The 18,176-nt window shown below is 39.4% G+C and overlaps 1 protein-coding gene across 1 annotated transcript in view; it reads left to right on the plus strand.

The window, feature by feature from the left end:
- The window catches only part of EFCAB5 (EF-hand calcium binding domain 5), a 171,261-nt gene that overhangs the window by 82,851 nt on the left and 70,234 nt on the right, over positions 1 to 18,176 (plus strand). Inside the window, exon 8 of the mRNA XM_077970687.1 lies at positions 3,434 to 3,589. Within this exon, the coding sequence (XP_077826813.1) occupies positions 3,434 to 3,589 (156 nt within the window). The remainder of the gene's footprint in view (positions 1 to 3,433; positions 3,590 to 18,176) is intronic.

Genomic DNA, 18,176 nt, shown 5'->3' on the forward strand with positions numbered 1-18,176 from the left:
TTTAATTTTTAGTAGACAGGGTTTCACCATGTTGGCCAGGATGGTCTTGAACACCTGACTTCAGGTGATCCGCCCACCTCGGCCTCCCAAAGTGCTGGGATTATAGGCGTGAGCCACTGTGCCCAGCCCAGAGAAAGGTTTTTTAACTAATTCTTTTTTTTTTTTTTTTTTTGAAACAGGGTCCTGCTCTGTTGCCTAGGCTGGAATGATGTGGTCATAGCTCACTGAAACCTTGAACTACTGGGTTCAAGTGATCCTCCCACCTCAGCCTCCTAAGTGGGACTACAAGCATGCACCACCACTCTTGGCTAAATTTTTAAATCTTTTGTAGAGATGAAGTCTTCCTATGTTTCTCAGGCTGGCTTCAAGCTCTTGGCCTCAAGCAATCCTCCTGCCTCAGCCTTTTAAAACTAATTATTGATTCAATAGCATTCCCACAGCCAGAAAACTCATATGGCTTTGAAGTCAGTTCCCAAAAAGTTAATTTAAAACAGGATGATTCTTCCAAATACCAATTTTTTTTCAGCATTAGAGGACTGAGCTACAATGCTGCCAGAAAATGTCAATTATTCAATAATTCTAACTTATGAGTAATATAGAAAAATACCTATTAGTCAAGTTAAAAGTCATTAAGGATCAAACAACAGGATCTTAGGATACGGGACTAATTAGGACCAGATACCCCAGATCATGGAGTTCAGTGGTTCTCAAACTTTAACGAGCATCAGAATTACCTGGGAGGCTTGTTAAACTATAGCTTGTTGGGCCCTACCCCCAGAATTTCTGATTCAGTAAATGTGGGGGGTGAGGGGGCTCAAAAATTTGCATTTCTGACAAGTTCTCAGATGATGCTGATGCTGTTGATCTAGGGATCACGCTTTGAGAACCGCTGATCTTGTTGGGTTTTCTCCTTCTAAAGTTGTTTATCAGCTAAGAGGACTGTTTATTTAATGAAGAAGATTTTCTTGGCCAATTTCTTACCTACCTCAAGAGTAGACAAGCACAATGGCTGAAGAGAACTTACTACATGAAACACCCAGATCGTACATACCATAACTCAGTGAGGTAACTACTACTGTGATACCCATTTCACAAATGAAGGGACATGAGAACAGGGAGTTGAGCCCAGACAGGCTTCAGAGTAAGTTCTTAGCCGTTTCCACTACTCTGCTTCCCATGGTAACAGATAAGAACTTAACTGTGTGCATTGATCCATCAAGAATAATGACAGTGATCCTGGGTACAGTGGCTCATGCCTGTAATTTCAGTACTTTGGGAGGCTGAAGCAGGAAGATCACCTGAGCCCAGGAGTTTAAGACCAGTTTGGGCAACATAGTGAGACGCTATCTCTACACACACAGTTGTTTTTTTTTTTTTTTTTTAATTAGCCAGGTGTGGTGGCTCGCACCTGTAGTTCCAGCAACTCAGGAGGCTGAGGTAGGAGGATCACTTGATTCTTGTGGTCAAGGCTGCAGTGAGCCATGATTGTGCCACTGTACCACTGCGCTCCAGCTTGGGCAACAGAATGAGACCCTATCTCTAAAAAAATAAAAACAAAAATTATATGTCAATGAAATATGCCAAAAACATGTTCCATTTTAAACAAATTACTAAAGTGGAACATGATTTTTACAAACCATGTTAAATGCATGCCAATTACAAGAACCAGAAACCAACCTGAGCTGTACAGCTGAATATGAAATGTGCAAAATCCAAGGGCTTCAGGAAGAGACTAGAACGAGGACTTGGAAAGTGTTAAGACTGCTTCTCTCTGCTTTCCATTTCATCTGTTTCTCTCCATAACAGACTTTCCCGGCAGTCTCAGTTCACATGGAGGAATCTGGCCACCCCAAAACTCTTAAATTTACATTTGAAGGGTGGCAAAATATGCTACCCCAAAACATTCCACTCTGGCATAAGGATTACTTTCAGCTAAAGGCACTTGAAAAATAGATACAAGAAGGGCATTCTAATCTCCCTTTTTCTTCCTGAAAATAGGAAGTTAAAATCTCCATGTGAAAGATGTCCTCCCTGTATTAGGAGAAAGGAAACATTATTCAATCGGGAGTCTTAGCTGAGAGAATTCTGTACAAACAGACCTTGTTAAGATAATTATTATCTTCCTTTTAGCTTCCCAACATAATTTAGTTACTTTTCCACAATTGCCTCTCTTTGTTCAACCCAATATATTAATAAAAGCATGTAGTTTTTGCCATTTCTTTGGGTCTTCATTTCTTTATGACAGCTCCTATGTCACATAAAATTTATATTAAATCTTTATGCCTTTCTCCTACTAACCTATCTTATGTCAATTTAATTCTCAGGCCCAGCCAAAGACCCTAAGAGAGTAGATGTAAAGTTTTGCCTCGACTACACATTCACAAATTCAGGCCCACTCAGATTAACTGGCTGTTACTCAGTTGTAATCCCCAGTTCCTAGTGGAGAGAATCTGAATGGCCTTAAGTGTTTCCCCTGGTTCAATCATTTATGGCTATGGAAGTGGGGTCATGCAGTATAACTTTGGCTACTTCTGTGCGTGAGGCAGGGGAGGAAATCATCGGCTGTGAACAGAGCTCACACTTTAAAAGGAGTGCTCTCAGAAACTCTTGCAGTGCTTGATCACTTCTCTCTATCACAGGATACCTTCTACCTCTTATAGTAAAGTGTAGACCAAGAATGTAATTCGTTCCTGACCTATCAAATTGGCAAAAACTCAGATGCCAATACACACTGATGGTGAGGCTGAAAAGAAATAGTCACTCATGCATTAGTGATAGGAGTGCAAAAGGGTGCAAGCCCCATGTCAAACCTACAAAATATCCAGGTGCATTAATCCTCTAAGCTAGAAATTCCACTTCTGGGAATCTACTCAACAGGGATCAAGAGAAATGGCCGAAGAGTATAGATGTTTTCAGTCCCTGTACTTTTAAAAGAAGATCATAGACAAAGGATATCTTATTGCAATATCAAAAAACAAAAAGCCACCCATGATCCTTGTCCCTTACACGCCAGTAATTAAATGCAGCCAGTCTTGCAATACATGTGCTTTTGTATACCATATATATATACCATAGAAAAACTGCATTCAATTTTTAGAATTTTTAATTTGCAGGTAGCATTTTACAGGCAACTACTGCTATTTCATACTGTGAGGAAAATCTACCCTATATAATGTTGATGTGATATAGAGGGAAATAGCTCCAAATATATCTAGTCCCACTGATGTGTGGTACTGGGGACTGCATTAGTTACCTCTCTCTGCATCACAGCTTTTAGAGCAGCTAACATGAAAATGCTTCATCTAAGTGATAAGCAAATCATATGGAAACATTTTACAGCCAATGTATTTCATGCACATTGGTTGAATCCTGGGGAAAATCCAAGTAGAACATGGTTTTAAGTCAATCGTTTATCCTCTTTTTTTCCTTGTAGTACATCTCTTCACATATTAAAGACCTGAAGAGTGAAATGTTTGAGGAACTCCTTAAGCACCTTTGCCACTCTGCAGATGAATTCCGGGAGGTCATAAAAGCTGACATGCGGAGGCAGATGTTCGCTGAACTCTTCCTACATTGTGACCATGGGAAGGTGGGTTAAGACATTTAAAGAATTGCTTCTTGGCCAGACATGTGGCTCACGCCTGTAATCCCAGCACTTTAGGAGGCTGAGGCTGGTGGATTGCTTGAGCCCAGGAGTTTGAGACCCATCTAGACAACATGGTGAAAGCCCATCTCTACAAAATAGATACAAACTTTACTGAAATATATTTGTTTATGAACCTTATATTTATTTGTTTGTATCTCCATGTCCAGAAAGGATTTAAGTAAGCTCACAAGAATAGAGAAGATGCAACAACAAAATGTAAACTAAAAGTAGGATGAAAGAAGAAAAAAATAAGAGAGGGGATAGCAAATGAAGCTGGAAACAAAGCCCCAAATAATGACCTAAATAGTCCTCGTGGGTTGTTTACAAGTTTGGATCTAAAATTCCTAGCAGTGAATGTGAAAAGGAAAACATGACCAAACACACTAATGACAATGTTTATAAGATAATTACTGACCGGGCGCAGTGGCTCACGCCTGTAATCCCAGCACTTTGGGAGGCCTGAGGCGGGCGGATCATGAGGTCAGGAGATCGAGACCATCCTGGCTAACACGGTGAAACCCCGTCTCTGCTAAAAATACAAAAAATTAGCCAGGCGTGGTGGCGGGTGCCTGTGGTCCCAGCTACTTGTGAGGCTGAGGCAGGAGAATGGCGTGAACCCGGGAGGCAGAACTTGCAGTGAGCCGAGATCACGCCACTGCACTCCAGCCTGGGCAACAGAGTGAAACTCCATCTCAAAAAAAAAAAAAAAAGATAATTACAAACAAGTGCTAAGAAGTACAGACATTTGGGGTTCAAATTTTTATTTTTTATTCATTATACTTAAATTTCTAGGGTACATGTGCACCATGTGCAGGTTTGTTATACAAGTATACATGTGCCATGTTGGTGTGCTGCACCCATTAACTAGTCATTTACATTAGGTATATCTCCTAATGCTATTCCTCCCCCTTCCCTCCACCCCACGACAGGCCCTGGTGTGTGATGTTCCCTTCCTGTGTCCAAGTGTTCTCACTGTTCAATTCCCACCTATGAGTGAGAACATGTGGTGTTTGGTTTTCTGTTCTTGCAATAGTTTGTGGAGAATGATGGTTTCCAGCTTCATCCATGTCCCTTCATAGGACAGGAACTCATCCTTTTTTATGGCTGCATGGTATTCCATAGTGTATATGTGCCACATTTTCTTAATCCAGTCTGTCATTGATGGACATTTGGGTTGGTTCCAAGTCTTTGCTATTGTGAGTAGTGCCACAATAAACATACATGTGCATGTGTCTTTATAGCAGCATGATTTATAATCCTTTGAGTATATACCCAGTAATGGGATGGTTGTGTCAAATGGTATTTCTAGTTCTGGATCCTTGAGGAATCGCCACACTGTCTTCCACAATGGTTGAACTAGTTTACAGTCCCACCAACGGTGTAAAAGTGTTCCTATTTCTCCACATCCTCTCCAGCACCTGTTGTTTCCTGACTTTTTAATGATCGCCATTCTAACTTGTGTGAGATGGTATCTCATTGTGGTTTTGATTTGCATTTCTCTGATGGCCAGTGATGATGAGCATTTTTTCATGTGTCTGTTGGCTGCATAAATGTCTTCTTTTGAGAAGTGTCTGTTCATATCTTTCACCCACTTTTTGATGGGGTTGTTTGTTTTTTTCTTGTACATTTGTTTGAGTTCTTTGTAGATTCTGGATATTAGCTGTTTGTTAGATGAGTAGATTGCAAAAATTTTCTCCCATTCTGTAGGTTGCTTGTTCACTCTGATGGTAGTTTCGTTTGCTGTGCAGAAGCTCTTTAGTTTAATTAGATCTCATTTATCAATTTTGGCTTTTGTTGCCATTGCTTTTGGTGTTTTAGACATGAAGTCCTTGCCCATGCCTATGTCCTGAATGGTATTGTCTAGGTTTTCTTCTAGGGTTTTTATGGTTTTAGGTCTAACATTTCAGTATTTAATCCACCTGGAATTAATTTTTGTATAAGGTGTAAGGAAGGGATCCAGTTTCAGCTTTCTACATATGGCTAGGCAGTTTTCCCAGTACCATTTATTAAATAGGGAATCATTTCCCCATTTCTTGTTTTTCTCAGGGTTGTCAAAGATCAGATGGTTGTAGATGTGTGGTATTATTTCTGAGGGCTCTGTTCTGTTCCATTGGTCTATACCTCTGTTTTGGTACCAGTACCATGCTGTTTTGGTTACTATAGCCTTGTAGTATAGTTTGAAGTCAGGTAGCGTGATGCCTCCAGCTTTGTTCTTTTGGCTTAGGATTGACTTGGCAATGTGGGCTCTTTTTTGGTTCCATATGAACTTTAAAGTAGTTTTTTCCAATTCTGTGAAGAAAGTCATTGGTAGCTTTTTTTTTTTTTTTTTTTTTTTTGAGACGGAGTCTCGCTCTGTCGCCCAGGCTGGGGTGCAGTGGCCAGATCTCAGCTCACTGCAAGCTCCGCCTCCCGGGTTCCCACCATTCTCCTGCCTCAGCCTCCCAAGTAGCTGGGACCACAGGCGCCGCCACCTCGCCCGGCTAATTTTTTGTGTGTGTGTGTTTTTAGTAGAGACGGGGTTTCGCCGTGTTAGCCAGGATGGTCTCGATCTCCTGACCTTGTGATCCGCCTGTCTCGGCCTCCCAAAGTGCTGGGATTACAGGCTTGAGCCACCGCGCCCGGCCAGTCATTGGTAGCTTGATGGGGATGGCATTCAATCTATAAATTACCTTGGGCAGTATGGCCATTTTCACAATATTGATTCTTCCTATCCATGAGCATGGAATGTTCTTCCATTTGTTTGTGTACTTTTTTATTTCGTTGAGCAGTGGTTTGTAGTTCTCCTTGAAGAGGTCCTTCACATCCCTTGTAAGTTGGCTTCCTAGGTATTTTATTCTCTTTGAAGCAATTGTGAATTGGAGTTCATTCATGATTTGGCTCTCTATTTGTCTGTTACCGGTATATAAGAATGCTTGTGATTTTTGCACATTGATTTTGTATCCTGGGACTTTGCTGAAGTTGCTTATCAGCTTGAGGAGATTTGGGGCTGAGACGATGGGGTTTTCTAAATGTACAATCATGTCATCTGCAAACAGAGACAATTTGACTTCCTCTTTTCCTAATTGAATACCCTTTATTTCTTTCCCTTGCCTGATTGCCCTGGCCAGAACTTCCAACATTATGTTGAATAGGAGTGGTGAGAGAGGGCATCCTTGTCTTGTGCCAGTTTTCGAAGGGAATGCTTCCAGTTTTTGCCCATTCAGTATGATATTGGCTGTGAGTTTGTCATAAATAGCTCTTATTATTTTGAGATACGTCCCATCAATACCGAATTTATTGAGCGTTTTTAGCATGAAGGGCTGTTGAATTTTGTCAAAGACCTTTTCTGCATCTGTTGAGATAATCATGTGGTTTTTGTCTTTTGTTCTATTTATATGCTGGATTACATTTATTGATTTGCGAATGTTGAACCAGCCTTGCATCCCAGGGACGAAGCCCACTTGGTCATGGTGGATAAGCTTTTTGATGTGCTGCTGGATTCGGTTTGCCAGTATTTTATTGAGGATTTTTGCGTAGATGTTCATCAGGGATATTGGTCTAAAATTATCTTTTTTTGGTGTGTCTCTGCCAGGCTTTGGTATTAGGATGATGCTGGCCTCATAAAATGAGTCAGGGAGGATTCCCTCTTTTTCTATTCACTGGAATAGTTTCAGAAGGAATGGTACCAGCTCCTCTTTGTACCTCTGGTAGAATTCGGCTATGAATCCGTCTGGTCCTGGACTTTTTTTGGTTGGTAGGCTATTAATTATTGCCTCAATTTCAGAGCCTGTTATTGATCTATTCAGGGATTCAACTTCTTCCTGGTTTAGTCTTGGGAGGGTGTATGTGTCCAGGAATTTATCCATTTCTTCTAGATTTTCTGGTTTATTTGCGTAGAGGTGTTTATAGTGTTCTCTGATGGTAGTTTGTATTTCTGTGGGATCAGTGGTGATATCCCCTTCATCATTTTTTATTGCGTCTACTTGATTCTTCTCTCTTTTATTCTTTATTAGTCTTGCTAGCGGTCTATCAATTTTGTTGATCTTTTTTTAAAAAAAAAAAAGCTAGCAGAAGGCAAGAAATAACTAAGATCAGAGCAGAACTGAAGGAGACAGAGACACAAAAACCCTTCAAAAAATCAATGAATCCTGGGGTTCAAATTACAGTTAGGAGCTTCTCTTTATTAAAGGGGCCCTTATGTACTGAAGTGAAAATCTTTTATGATGGGATTGTAATAAATTAAACAATGACTTTTTTAGGGCAATTTCTTATAGTTATTTCAAATGTAGGCAAACGATGCCACACTGGACTGCAATTCAGAAAAAGCAATTCTTAAAAGAACCAATATATTGCAATCTAGGTTCTCAAATTCCTGCTAATTTGAATGAAGCCAGGAATATATTTTATAAAATCTGAAATGTCTATGTGTCTTTCAGTCAACCCTTATTGAATATTGCTTCTTTTAACAGAGTTTGTAATAAATATTGGGTGACAAGTGTCAAAGTTTTACTCCCTGGTAAAATGCCCGAAGGATAACTATTCTCTGTTGGCCAATTTAACACCAATTCGTGTGCTGTACCAAACGTAGTGGGATAATATTTAGAGCAATTAACTGAGGTTTGCTTTCATTCTTTGCTTTTCTTCCCATCATTCAAGCAGTAGTTATATGCAGGGGTGGAAAAACTACACCTGCGTCCTTGTAGGATCCCTGCTGGGTCTGAGCATTAAACTGACATGACAGAATAATAGGAGAAAACCGTACAAATTTAGTTACAAGTTTTATATGGCACAGGAGTCCTCTTAAGGAAATGAAGGCCCGAAGAAGCACTTAGAGTCAGTTACTTATGTATTGGATTGGACAAAGAACAGCAAACTGTGAAAATGTGACTAAATTATATGGGGAGTCTTAAAAGATAAGAGTTATTCTAACAACGTCTGTACAGTATTCTGTTGGTCTCAACTTCTCATCCTTGAAGATAACAATTATGCCTTTCCTTATAGTATAGGGAGAGTTGCTTTCACATGGGAATTTCATCTTCTGCTTTGAAGAAACAGCACAAAGGTCAAGTGATCTTCTCATATCTGTTGCTTTTCAAGTGTCTTTAACTTAGTCAATATGCCAGAATAGCATATTTTAACCCCCTCAGAGGAAAGATAGAGTCTCAAAAAAAGAAGTTATATGAGTTTCTGAATGGAATATATATCTGGGAACAAAGCCCCAAAATGCATAACATAATGACTATGTATATGTCTTATACACACACACGCATAAATAACTATATATTTATATATATTTAATATATATTAATATATATATGAGTCTCTCTCTCTATATATATATATATATATATATACTATATATGACCAAAAATAGATGACCAAAAACTCTCTCTCTCTCTCTAATAGAGATAATCCATTCTCTAATAGATATCAATATCCATTCTCTAATAGAGAGAGAGAGAGAGAGAGAGAGCACCTGTGAGAGACAGAGCCTCACTCTATCACCCAGGCTAGAATGCAGCAGCATGATCATAGCTTACTACAGCTTCTACCTCCTGGGTTCAAGTAATCTCCCACCTCAGCCTCCCAAATAGCTAGGATTACAGGCATGTACCACCATGCCTGGCTAATTTTTAAATTTTTGTAGATACAGAGTCTATGTTGCCCAGGCTGTTCTTGATCTTCTGGCTCAAGAGATCTTCCCACCTTGGCCTCCCAAAGCCCTGGCATTACAGGTGTGAGCCACCACATCCAGCCTCGAATGTATATTTTTAACCAGCAGCTGAGACAAAAGTTCTAAAGTTCTAAAAGCCCAGACTTTAAATGGAAAATGCTGGGCTCTTAAGAAACAATGGAGAATCATAAAGTAAAGAATAATGCAAAATGTGGCATCAAAGCAGTTATTCTATCAATGGGAAATTGTGACCAGCTGATGAGAGAAGGAGGTTGGAGTGCATGTGACTAGAGTTTAGAGGTTGTCTGGTTCCCTAAGTCAGGGTTAGCACCTGATCTTCCATTCCTGAGCTCCAATCATGGTTGGAGATTGAGGGCAACATTATTGACACCCCTGGAAATTCCAGGTAGGTTGAGAGGAAATTTAAGAACAACGGGCACTTATACTTCATTTTCTAAGTGTAGCTCAGAGAAGCTTCATAGAGAAGTGCTAAATTCAACATGGCACTAAAGAGAAAGAGTAGCAGCTATAGAAGGTAGGGTGTAGGTAGATGGGCCTGAAGGTACTCCCTTTCACTCCTGTGGCCAGAGGAAAGATGATGACTATTCCTAAATACCTGTGTGTAAAGGACAGTGGGTGTGCAGAGATGATGACTGTGAAAGTTCTGGGAGTACTCTCAAGAAGACACCTGGGTTAGGACAAGAAGAACTATGGACATAAATAGCAAATACCAAAATAAAACTTCCAGATGACTCAATGAGATGAAGTACATACACCACAGTCACAGTCAACAAGTACCGTGGCTGGCACTGAGCTAGACTCTCCTTTATCTGATGGCAGGACTCTATATAAGCACCCCCACCCCCCAAAATATGGGCAAAAGATATGAACACACAATTCATGGAATCACTATATACTCAATAGATGACCAAAAATAGTTTTTAATGATAATACCTATCGCTGATACGAATAGAAGAAAAACATTTCTCAAACATTCCTGGTGAAAATTTTATAGTTGTATCTTTGCAAAGCATTCTGGATATATCTACTTAAATAAAAAATACATACATGCTTCAGCCAGGCAAGCCATTCCTGAAATTTGTATTCCATAGAAATAAAAGCATTAGTAAATTAAAAATACACATACAAAGAAAATTCTTGATGCATTGTTTATAAACGAAGAAAAAGAGAAAGAGAGGTTAATGAAATACTATATAAGGGAATGCTTTAAAGCCTCCCTATTTCCTGAGATACAACAATATTAAAATTAGGGTTTAATTAATTAATACCCTTTTTAGGGTTATTAATTGTATTCAAGTGAAAGGAAGAGTCACATAACTCTCACTTTAAATCAAAAGCTAGAAATGATTCATCTTAGTTAGGAAGGCATGTTGAAAACCAAGAGGTGGCTGAAAGCTAGGCCCCTTGCTCCAGTTAGCCAAGTTGTGAATGCAAGGAAAAGTTTTTGAAGGAAGTTAAAAGCACTACTCCCACGAAGACACAACTGATAAGAAAGCAAACAGCCTTATTTCTGAGAGAAGTCAATGTCTGGCTTCAAAGCTTCAAAGGACTGGCAGATTCTCTTAGAGGCTAGTGCAACCGGTGACTTTCAGTTGAAACCAGCGCTCATTGACCATTTCAAAAATCCTAGCCCTTAAGAATTATGCCAAATCTACTCTGCCTGTGCTCTATAAAGGAAACAGCAAAGCCTAGATGACAGTAGATATGTCTGTGGCATAGTTTACTGAATATTTTAACACACTGTGGAGACTGACTGCTCAGAAAAAAAGATTCCTTTCAAAATATTACTGTTCATTGAGATGCACCTGGTTACCCAAGAGCTCTGATGGAGATGTACAAGGAGATGAATGTTGTTTTCACTCCTAGTAACACAATATCCATTCTGCAGCCCATGGATCAAGGAGTCGGTCATTTTCACATTCAAGTCTTGTTACTTAAGAAATACATTTCATAAGGCTATAGCTTCCATAGATAGTGATTCCTTTGATGGATCTGGGCAAAGCAAATTGAAAATCTTTTATAAATAACTCACCATTCTAGGTGCTCTCGCCACTGTTCCATCTGTGATTGAGCACCCTTTCTGCAGAAAGGAAAGACTGCCTTGCTGAGAGATCTTTTATCTCCATGCTGACTTTTCTTCGTGGCACTGATTATCTATTTCTAACAATTTTGGTATTTCTAACAATTTTGGTGGCCCGTATGGGGATACATTCTCCTCTGGTGTTGGTCTCTGGTCCTTTCTCATGAGGAGGCGCCCCGCCACCTCTTGCGGTGGCCTCAGGGGTAAGGGACCGAGACCCACCTGGTGTGACGAATAAACCCAGACTCTCAGCAACACGGAAAGAAACCAGCCAGCAACCTGGGGTAAAGGATCCTCACATACTGTGGTGACGAGTCTGTGCACAGACCAAGGAAGGAGAAGCCGCAGGAGCCGTCTTTTAGCACAGCTACCACCCTTAGAATTTCTGGTAAACCAGCACCAGCCTGAGAACCACATCCTCATCAAAGGGTGGAAAGAAGGGAAACTCAAGCCAGCCTGGGAAGGACCCTACTTTGTGCTGCTAACCACCGAGACTACTGTTCGTACAGTGGAAAGGGGATGCACACATCACACCCAAGTCAAGCAAGTGCCGTTATCATCAGAATCATGGGCCATTGTTCCTGGATCAAGCCCTACCAAATTAAAGCTAAGAAAAGCTTAGTCTATCCATCTTTTTCTTTGCTTTCCTTCCCTCTAACTATCCCTCATTGTGTCAACAGTGTAACCAAATCAGATTCACCACAGGTTATAACATTTGATGCTTGCCTTGTTATACCTTGTGGCGGTTTGCAAAGCCAGAGACAACTCTCTACTTCAGAAAAATACCTCTGCCCCTCCAGGGAGGCCACTGCCACCCCTGCGTCTTGCTTGTGGTGGAGGTACCAAGGTACCCCAAGTTGAAATTTATATGCTCAGTGAGTGAATGTCATCTGGATCAAGACTTGACCTCCGAGGAGGGATGTGCCGACTTAAAGCCATAGCTCTACCTTACTAAAGGGATTGCCCACCCGCCCCCCGCCAATTGTCAATCCCACCAGTGTAACCCAGTGCTTATATCCATTACTGTTCCTACCACTAGCAACTCTAACCCCATTTTAGAGCGTATCTATGGTTTAGGATTAGAAGTCACTGGAAAGGATCCTATAGGCTTCTTTAAGATGCGCTTTGTTCTCCCTCCTCCACCTCCTACAACTGCCCTTTTCTCAAACCTATGAAATCAAACTACATCTTGCCTCATGCCAAATGACAAAAGCAAAGTCTCAGTAGTAGAAGTAGAAGACCTAAGGCAAACCAGTGCTACTGAAACAGGGTATAAAGATGTAAATGCTTTGTTAGAATGGATTAAATATTCCATTTGCACTTTAAACAAAAGTGACTGTTACACTTGTGTGTATGGTAGGCCAGAGGCCCAGGTTGTCCCCTTTCCACTAGGATGGTCCTCAAATCAAGTGGACATGGAGTGCATGGTAGCTCTTTCTCAAGATTCCACTGCCTGGAATAATGAATAGTGCCAAGGTCTTTCTCTGCTATTTCCTGAAGTTCAACACCCTGTGGGTCAGCCCCCACGGGTCATCCATCCTCCATCTTCCAAAACCAATGTTACCTTGTGTCTCCAATGACAAGGGGAAAAATTTGGCATTCCTTGGAGACTTAATAGGATGCAGTGAAGTCAGACACTTCCAAGAGCTGACCTATCAGTCCGCCCTTATCCATCCCAGAGCAGATGTATGGTGGTATTATGGAGAACCTTTACCGGACACTCTGCCAAATAATTAGAGCAGTACTTATGCTCTAGTCCAACTGGCTATCCCTTTTACCCTGGCATTTCATCAATCAAAAAAAGAAAAATGTAGCCTCAATTCTTACCTCTTTAACAACTATAATAAGGTATACTCCTTCTTCTTAGGTGCTATGTTGTACCATACATCCAGAAGTTAATCAAAACAAGCTAAGCCAAGACATGTTAAGTGAGTTTGAAGAGGAAACTATAAAGTAAAAGAGGAGGAAATTGTAGAAAGTAGAAAAGTTCCTCTTCAAAGCTCATCATGGTTTAAAAATAAAATAATAGACACTAGGAATAATAGCTCCTTACTCTAAAGCCTCCTATCAACTATTAGTTCTTACAGTTTAGCCCAGTTAGTTGCTTTGGCTTACTCAGGCATGTCTGGATAGGCCCAGGCAAATCTTAGCTCATAGCTTGTGCCCCTTGCTTATTTGGAAATGTTTTTGCTTCCTTAAACCTTTCGTAAGCAACTTCCTCTCATTCTTTGTTCTTCCCTGCACTTACCCATTTAGGGAAGTTTTAAGCTATTAGCAAAGCGGGTATCAGCTTAAGAGTGTGAGGTCCAGCTCCAGCCAATGGATGCAGGACACAACAGTAAAGACGACCCAGATGCATAAGGGATAAATATGTCTGCTTTTCCTTTGTTCAGGTGTGCTCTTGCCATTGTTCCATATGCAATTGAGCACCCTTTCTGCAGAAAGTAAACATTGCCTTCCTGACAGAAAGAAAGAAAGAAAGAAAGAAAGAAAGAAAGAAAGAAAGAAAGAAAGAAAGAAAGAAAGAAAGAGAGAGAGAGAGAGAAAGAAAGAGAGAGAGGAAGGAAGGAAGGAAGGAAGGAAGGAAGGAAGGAAGGAAGGAAGGAAGGAAGGAAGGAAGGAAGGAAGGGAGGAAATAATTCGCTATTTTAGATGCCATTAAGAACATTTGTGATTCATGGGAGGAGGTCAAAACATTCAACAGTGACAGGAGTTTGGAAGAAGATTTCAACCCTCATGGATGACTTTGAGAGCTTTAAGACTTCAGTAGACAAAATAGCTGCAGATATAGTGGAAATAGCAATAAAATTTAGAATTATAATTGGAGCCTGAAGATGTGACTGAATTGCTATAATCTCATGATAAAATTTGAATGCATGACAAATTTTTTCTAATGGATAAGCAAAGAAAATGGTTTCTTGATATGGAATCTACCCCTGGTGAAGACATGAGCATTGTTGAAATGACAACAACGGATTTAGATTATCACGTAAACTTAGTTGATAAAGCAGCAATAGGATTTGAAAGAATTGACTCCAATTTTGAAAGAAGTTCTATTGTAGATAAAATGCTATCAAACAGCATCGCATACTACAGAGAAATCATTCATTAAAGGAAGAGTCAATAGGTGCAGCAAACTTCATTGTTGTCTTATTTTAAGAAATTACCACAGCACACACCCACCTTCAGCAACCACAATCCTGATCAGTCAGTAGCCAACAACATTAAGGTACAACCTTTCACCAGCAAAACAGCTATGACTTGCTGCAGGCACAGATGATCATTAGCATTTTTTAGCAATAAAGTGTTTTTAAATTAAGGTGTATACTTGGTTAGGCGATTAATCTATGGTACCCTTAAGAAACTACAGTTTAAGCTATTGCACACTTAATAGATTACAGTATAGTATAAACATAACTTTTTTTTTTTTTTTTTGAGATGGAGTCTCACTCTGTCTCCCAGGCTGGAGTGCAGTGGCACAGTCTTGGCTCACTGCAACCTCTGCTGCGTAAGTTCAAGCGAGTCTCCTGCCTCTGCCTCTGCCTCTGCCTCTGCCTCTGGAGTAGCTGGGATTACAGGTGTGCACCACCATGCCCAGCTAATTTTTGTATTTTTAGTAGAGATGGGGTTTCGCTGTGTTGGCCAGGCTGGTCTCGAACTCCTGACCTCGAGTAACCCACCTGCCTCAGCCTCCCAAAGTGCTGGGATTACAGGTGTGAGCCACCACACCCAGCCATAAACATAACTTTTTTAAGCACTAACAAACCAAAGTGAATTTGTGTGACTCGCTTTATTGCAATATTCATTTTATGGCCATTGTCTGGAACTGGACCTGTGGTATCTCTAAGGAATGCCTGTCCTGATATCAGGAAAGAAAGAGGGAACATCACTACAGACCCTGCAAACATTAAAAGAATGATAGGAAACATTATGAACAACTTTATGCCAATGAATTTGCAAATTACATTAAATGGATAAATTCCTTAAAAGACACAAATTACCAAATCTAACTCAAAAGAAAATAGGAAAACTAGATATCCTTATATGTATAAAGAAGTATAATTAATACCACTAAAAAAACATTCCACAAACAGAATGCCTGGCCCAGATAGCGTTACTAATAAATTCTACCAAACATTTAAGGAAGGGATAATTTCAAATCTACATAAACTCTTAAGAGAAGAGGAAGGAACATTTCCCAACTCATTTTATGGGGCCAGTATTATTTTGATATGAAATCCAGATAAAGATATTTCAATAAAAGAAAACCATAGACTAACAGTCCTCATGAACATAGACTCAAAAATCTTTAAGTTAATTTTAACAAATCGGTTAAGCAGTACATTAAAAAGGATCAAATAGAGCTTAATCCAGGGATACAAGGGTGGTTTAACATTCAAAAATCAGAGCTGAGCATGGTGGCACGTGCCTATAATCCCAGCTAATGAGGACACTGAGGTAAAAGGAGTGCTTGAGCCCAGGAGTTTGAATACAGCCTGGGCAACATAGTAAGACCACCCCCATTTCTTAAAAAAAAAAAAAATCTGTCGAAACAATTCATCACATTAGGAGACCAAAAAGCAAAACTATATAACTGTGACAAAATTCAACACTCATTTATGATAAAAAAATTTTTTTAAAAACCTCTCAACACACTAAAATTTCTTCAACCCAATAAAGCACATCTATGAATAACTTACAGCTATACTTACAAAGGTAAAACATTTAATGATTCCCTCCTTATAACAAGGACAAGGCAAGGATATCCACTCTTACCACTTTTATTTTACATTGTACCGGAGGTACTAGTCAATTAAATAAAGCAAGAAAAAAAAAGAAAACTCTCTTATTCACAGACTACATGATCTTCTGTGTAGAAAATCCTAAGGAATCTCAAGAAAAAGTTGAATTCACTAAAACAAATACATAAATTTAGCAAGGCTTCAGGATGTAAAAATCAATACATGAAAGTCAATTGGATTTCCACATACTAGCAAAGAAATATTGGAAGATGAAGTTTGTAAATGCCATTTATAATAACATCACACACATGAAATACTTAGAAATAAATTTAACAAAGTATTTGCAAATATCTACAGGCTGAAAACTATGAAATATTGTTAAGAAATGAAAGACCTAAATAATAAGAACGATCCTTTATTGTTTCTGTCAAAGACTATATTAATGAGTCAAAAAATTAAGTATTGTTAGTCCCCAAATTGACTTACAAATCCAACACGATTCCAATCCAAATCCCAGTGAACTTATTTACAGAAATTGACAAACTATTCTGAAATTCGTGTGGCATTTCAAAGGACTCACAACAGCCAAAACAATGTTGACAAAAAATAGACATCACCAAAATTAAAAATTCTGCTCTTTGAAAGATACTAGAATGAAACGACAGCTATAGACTGGGAGAAAATATTTGTGATGCATTTAATGACAAAAGACTTGCATTTTGACCATATAAAGACTCCTACAACTTTATAAAACAACCCAATTTAAAAAATCATGGGCATGCCAGAAAAGAAGATATAGGTATATCCAATAAGCACATGGAAATATGTTCAGTTATTCATCAGATTATAATTAATCTGATCAATTATTTATCAGATAAATAATCATCAATTTTTCATGCAAACTGAAGCCACAGTGAGATAAAAATTAAACCTACTAGAATGAATAAAATTTAAAAGACTGTCAGAGTACAGTGGCTCACGTCTGTAATCTCAGCACTTTGGGAGGCCAAGGTGGGCAGATCAGTTCAAGCTGGGAGTTCAAGACCAGTTTGGCCACCATGGCAAAACCTTGTCTCTACTAAAAATACAAAAATTAGCTGGGCGTAGTGGCCATACCTGTAATCCCAGCTACTGAGTGGCTGAGGCATGAGAATTGCTTGAACCTGGGAGGCGGAGGTTGCAATGAGCCAAGATCACACCACTGCACTCCAGCCTGGGCAACAAAGCAAGACTCTGTCTCACAAGAAAAAAAAAAATCTGATATTCATTATAATTAAAAAGAAAAAAAACTGACAATACCAAGTGTTGGGAAAGATATGGAACAACTTAAATTCTCTTAGATTGCTGGTAGGAATTATACAACCACTTCAAAAACAGTTTTGACAATTTCTTAAAGAGTTCAATATACACTCCCCATATGACCTAGCAATCAGCAATTTCTCTCCTAGATTATGCACCTAAGATAAATGAAATGAAACAAATTAAATCATATAATTAAAACTAAAAGACTTATACGTGACTGTTCTTAGCAGCCTCATTCATAATAGCTTTAAGCTGGAGACAACCCAAATGTCCATCGACTTGTGGATGGATAAACAAATTGTAGTATATTCACACGATGGAATACTACTCAGTAATAAAAGAGAATGAACCACTGATACAATAACACTGATGAATCTCAAAAATATTATTCTAAGTGAAAGAAGGCTGAACCAAAGAATTCGCCATTATTTTATTTATATAAAATTATAGAAAAGGGAAAAGTAATTTACAGCAATAGAAAGCAGATCAGTGGTTTCCTGGGACCATGAGTGAGGGGACTGATTAAGAAGGGACATAAGTGGCCAGGCACGGTGGCTCACGCCTGTAATCCTAGCACTTTGGGAGGCCGAGGCAGGTGGATTGCTGGAGCTCAGGAGTTCAAGACTAGTCTGGGCAACATGGCAAACCCCCTTCTCTACTAAAAATACAAAATATTAGCCAGATGTGGTGGCATGTGCCTGTGGTCCCAGTTACTCAGGAAGCTGAGGCAGG

The sequence above is a fragment of the Macaca mulatta genome, chromosome 16 (assembly GCF_049350105.2).
Source record: "Macaca mulatta isolate MMU2019108-1 chromosome 16, T2T-MMU8v2.0, whole genome shotgun sequence".
Classification (NCBI taxonomy): Eukaryota; Metazoa; Chordata; class Mammalia; order Primates; family Cercopithecidae; genus Macaca; species Macaca mulatta.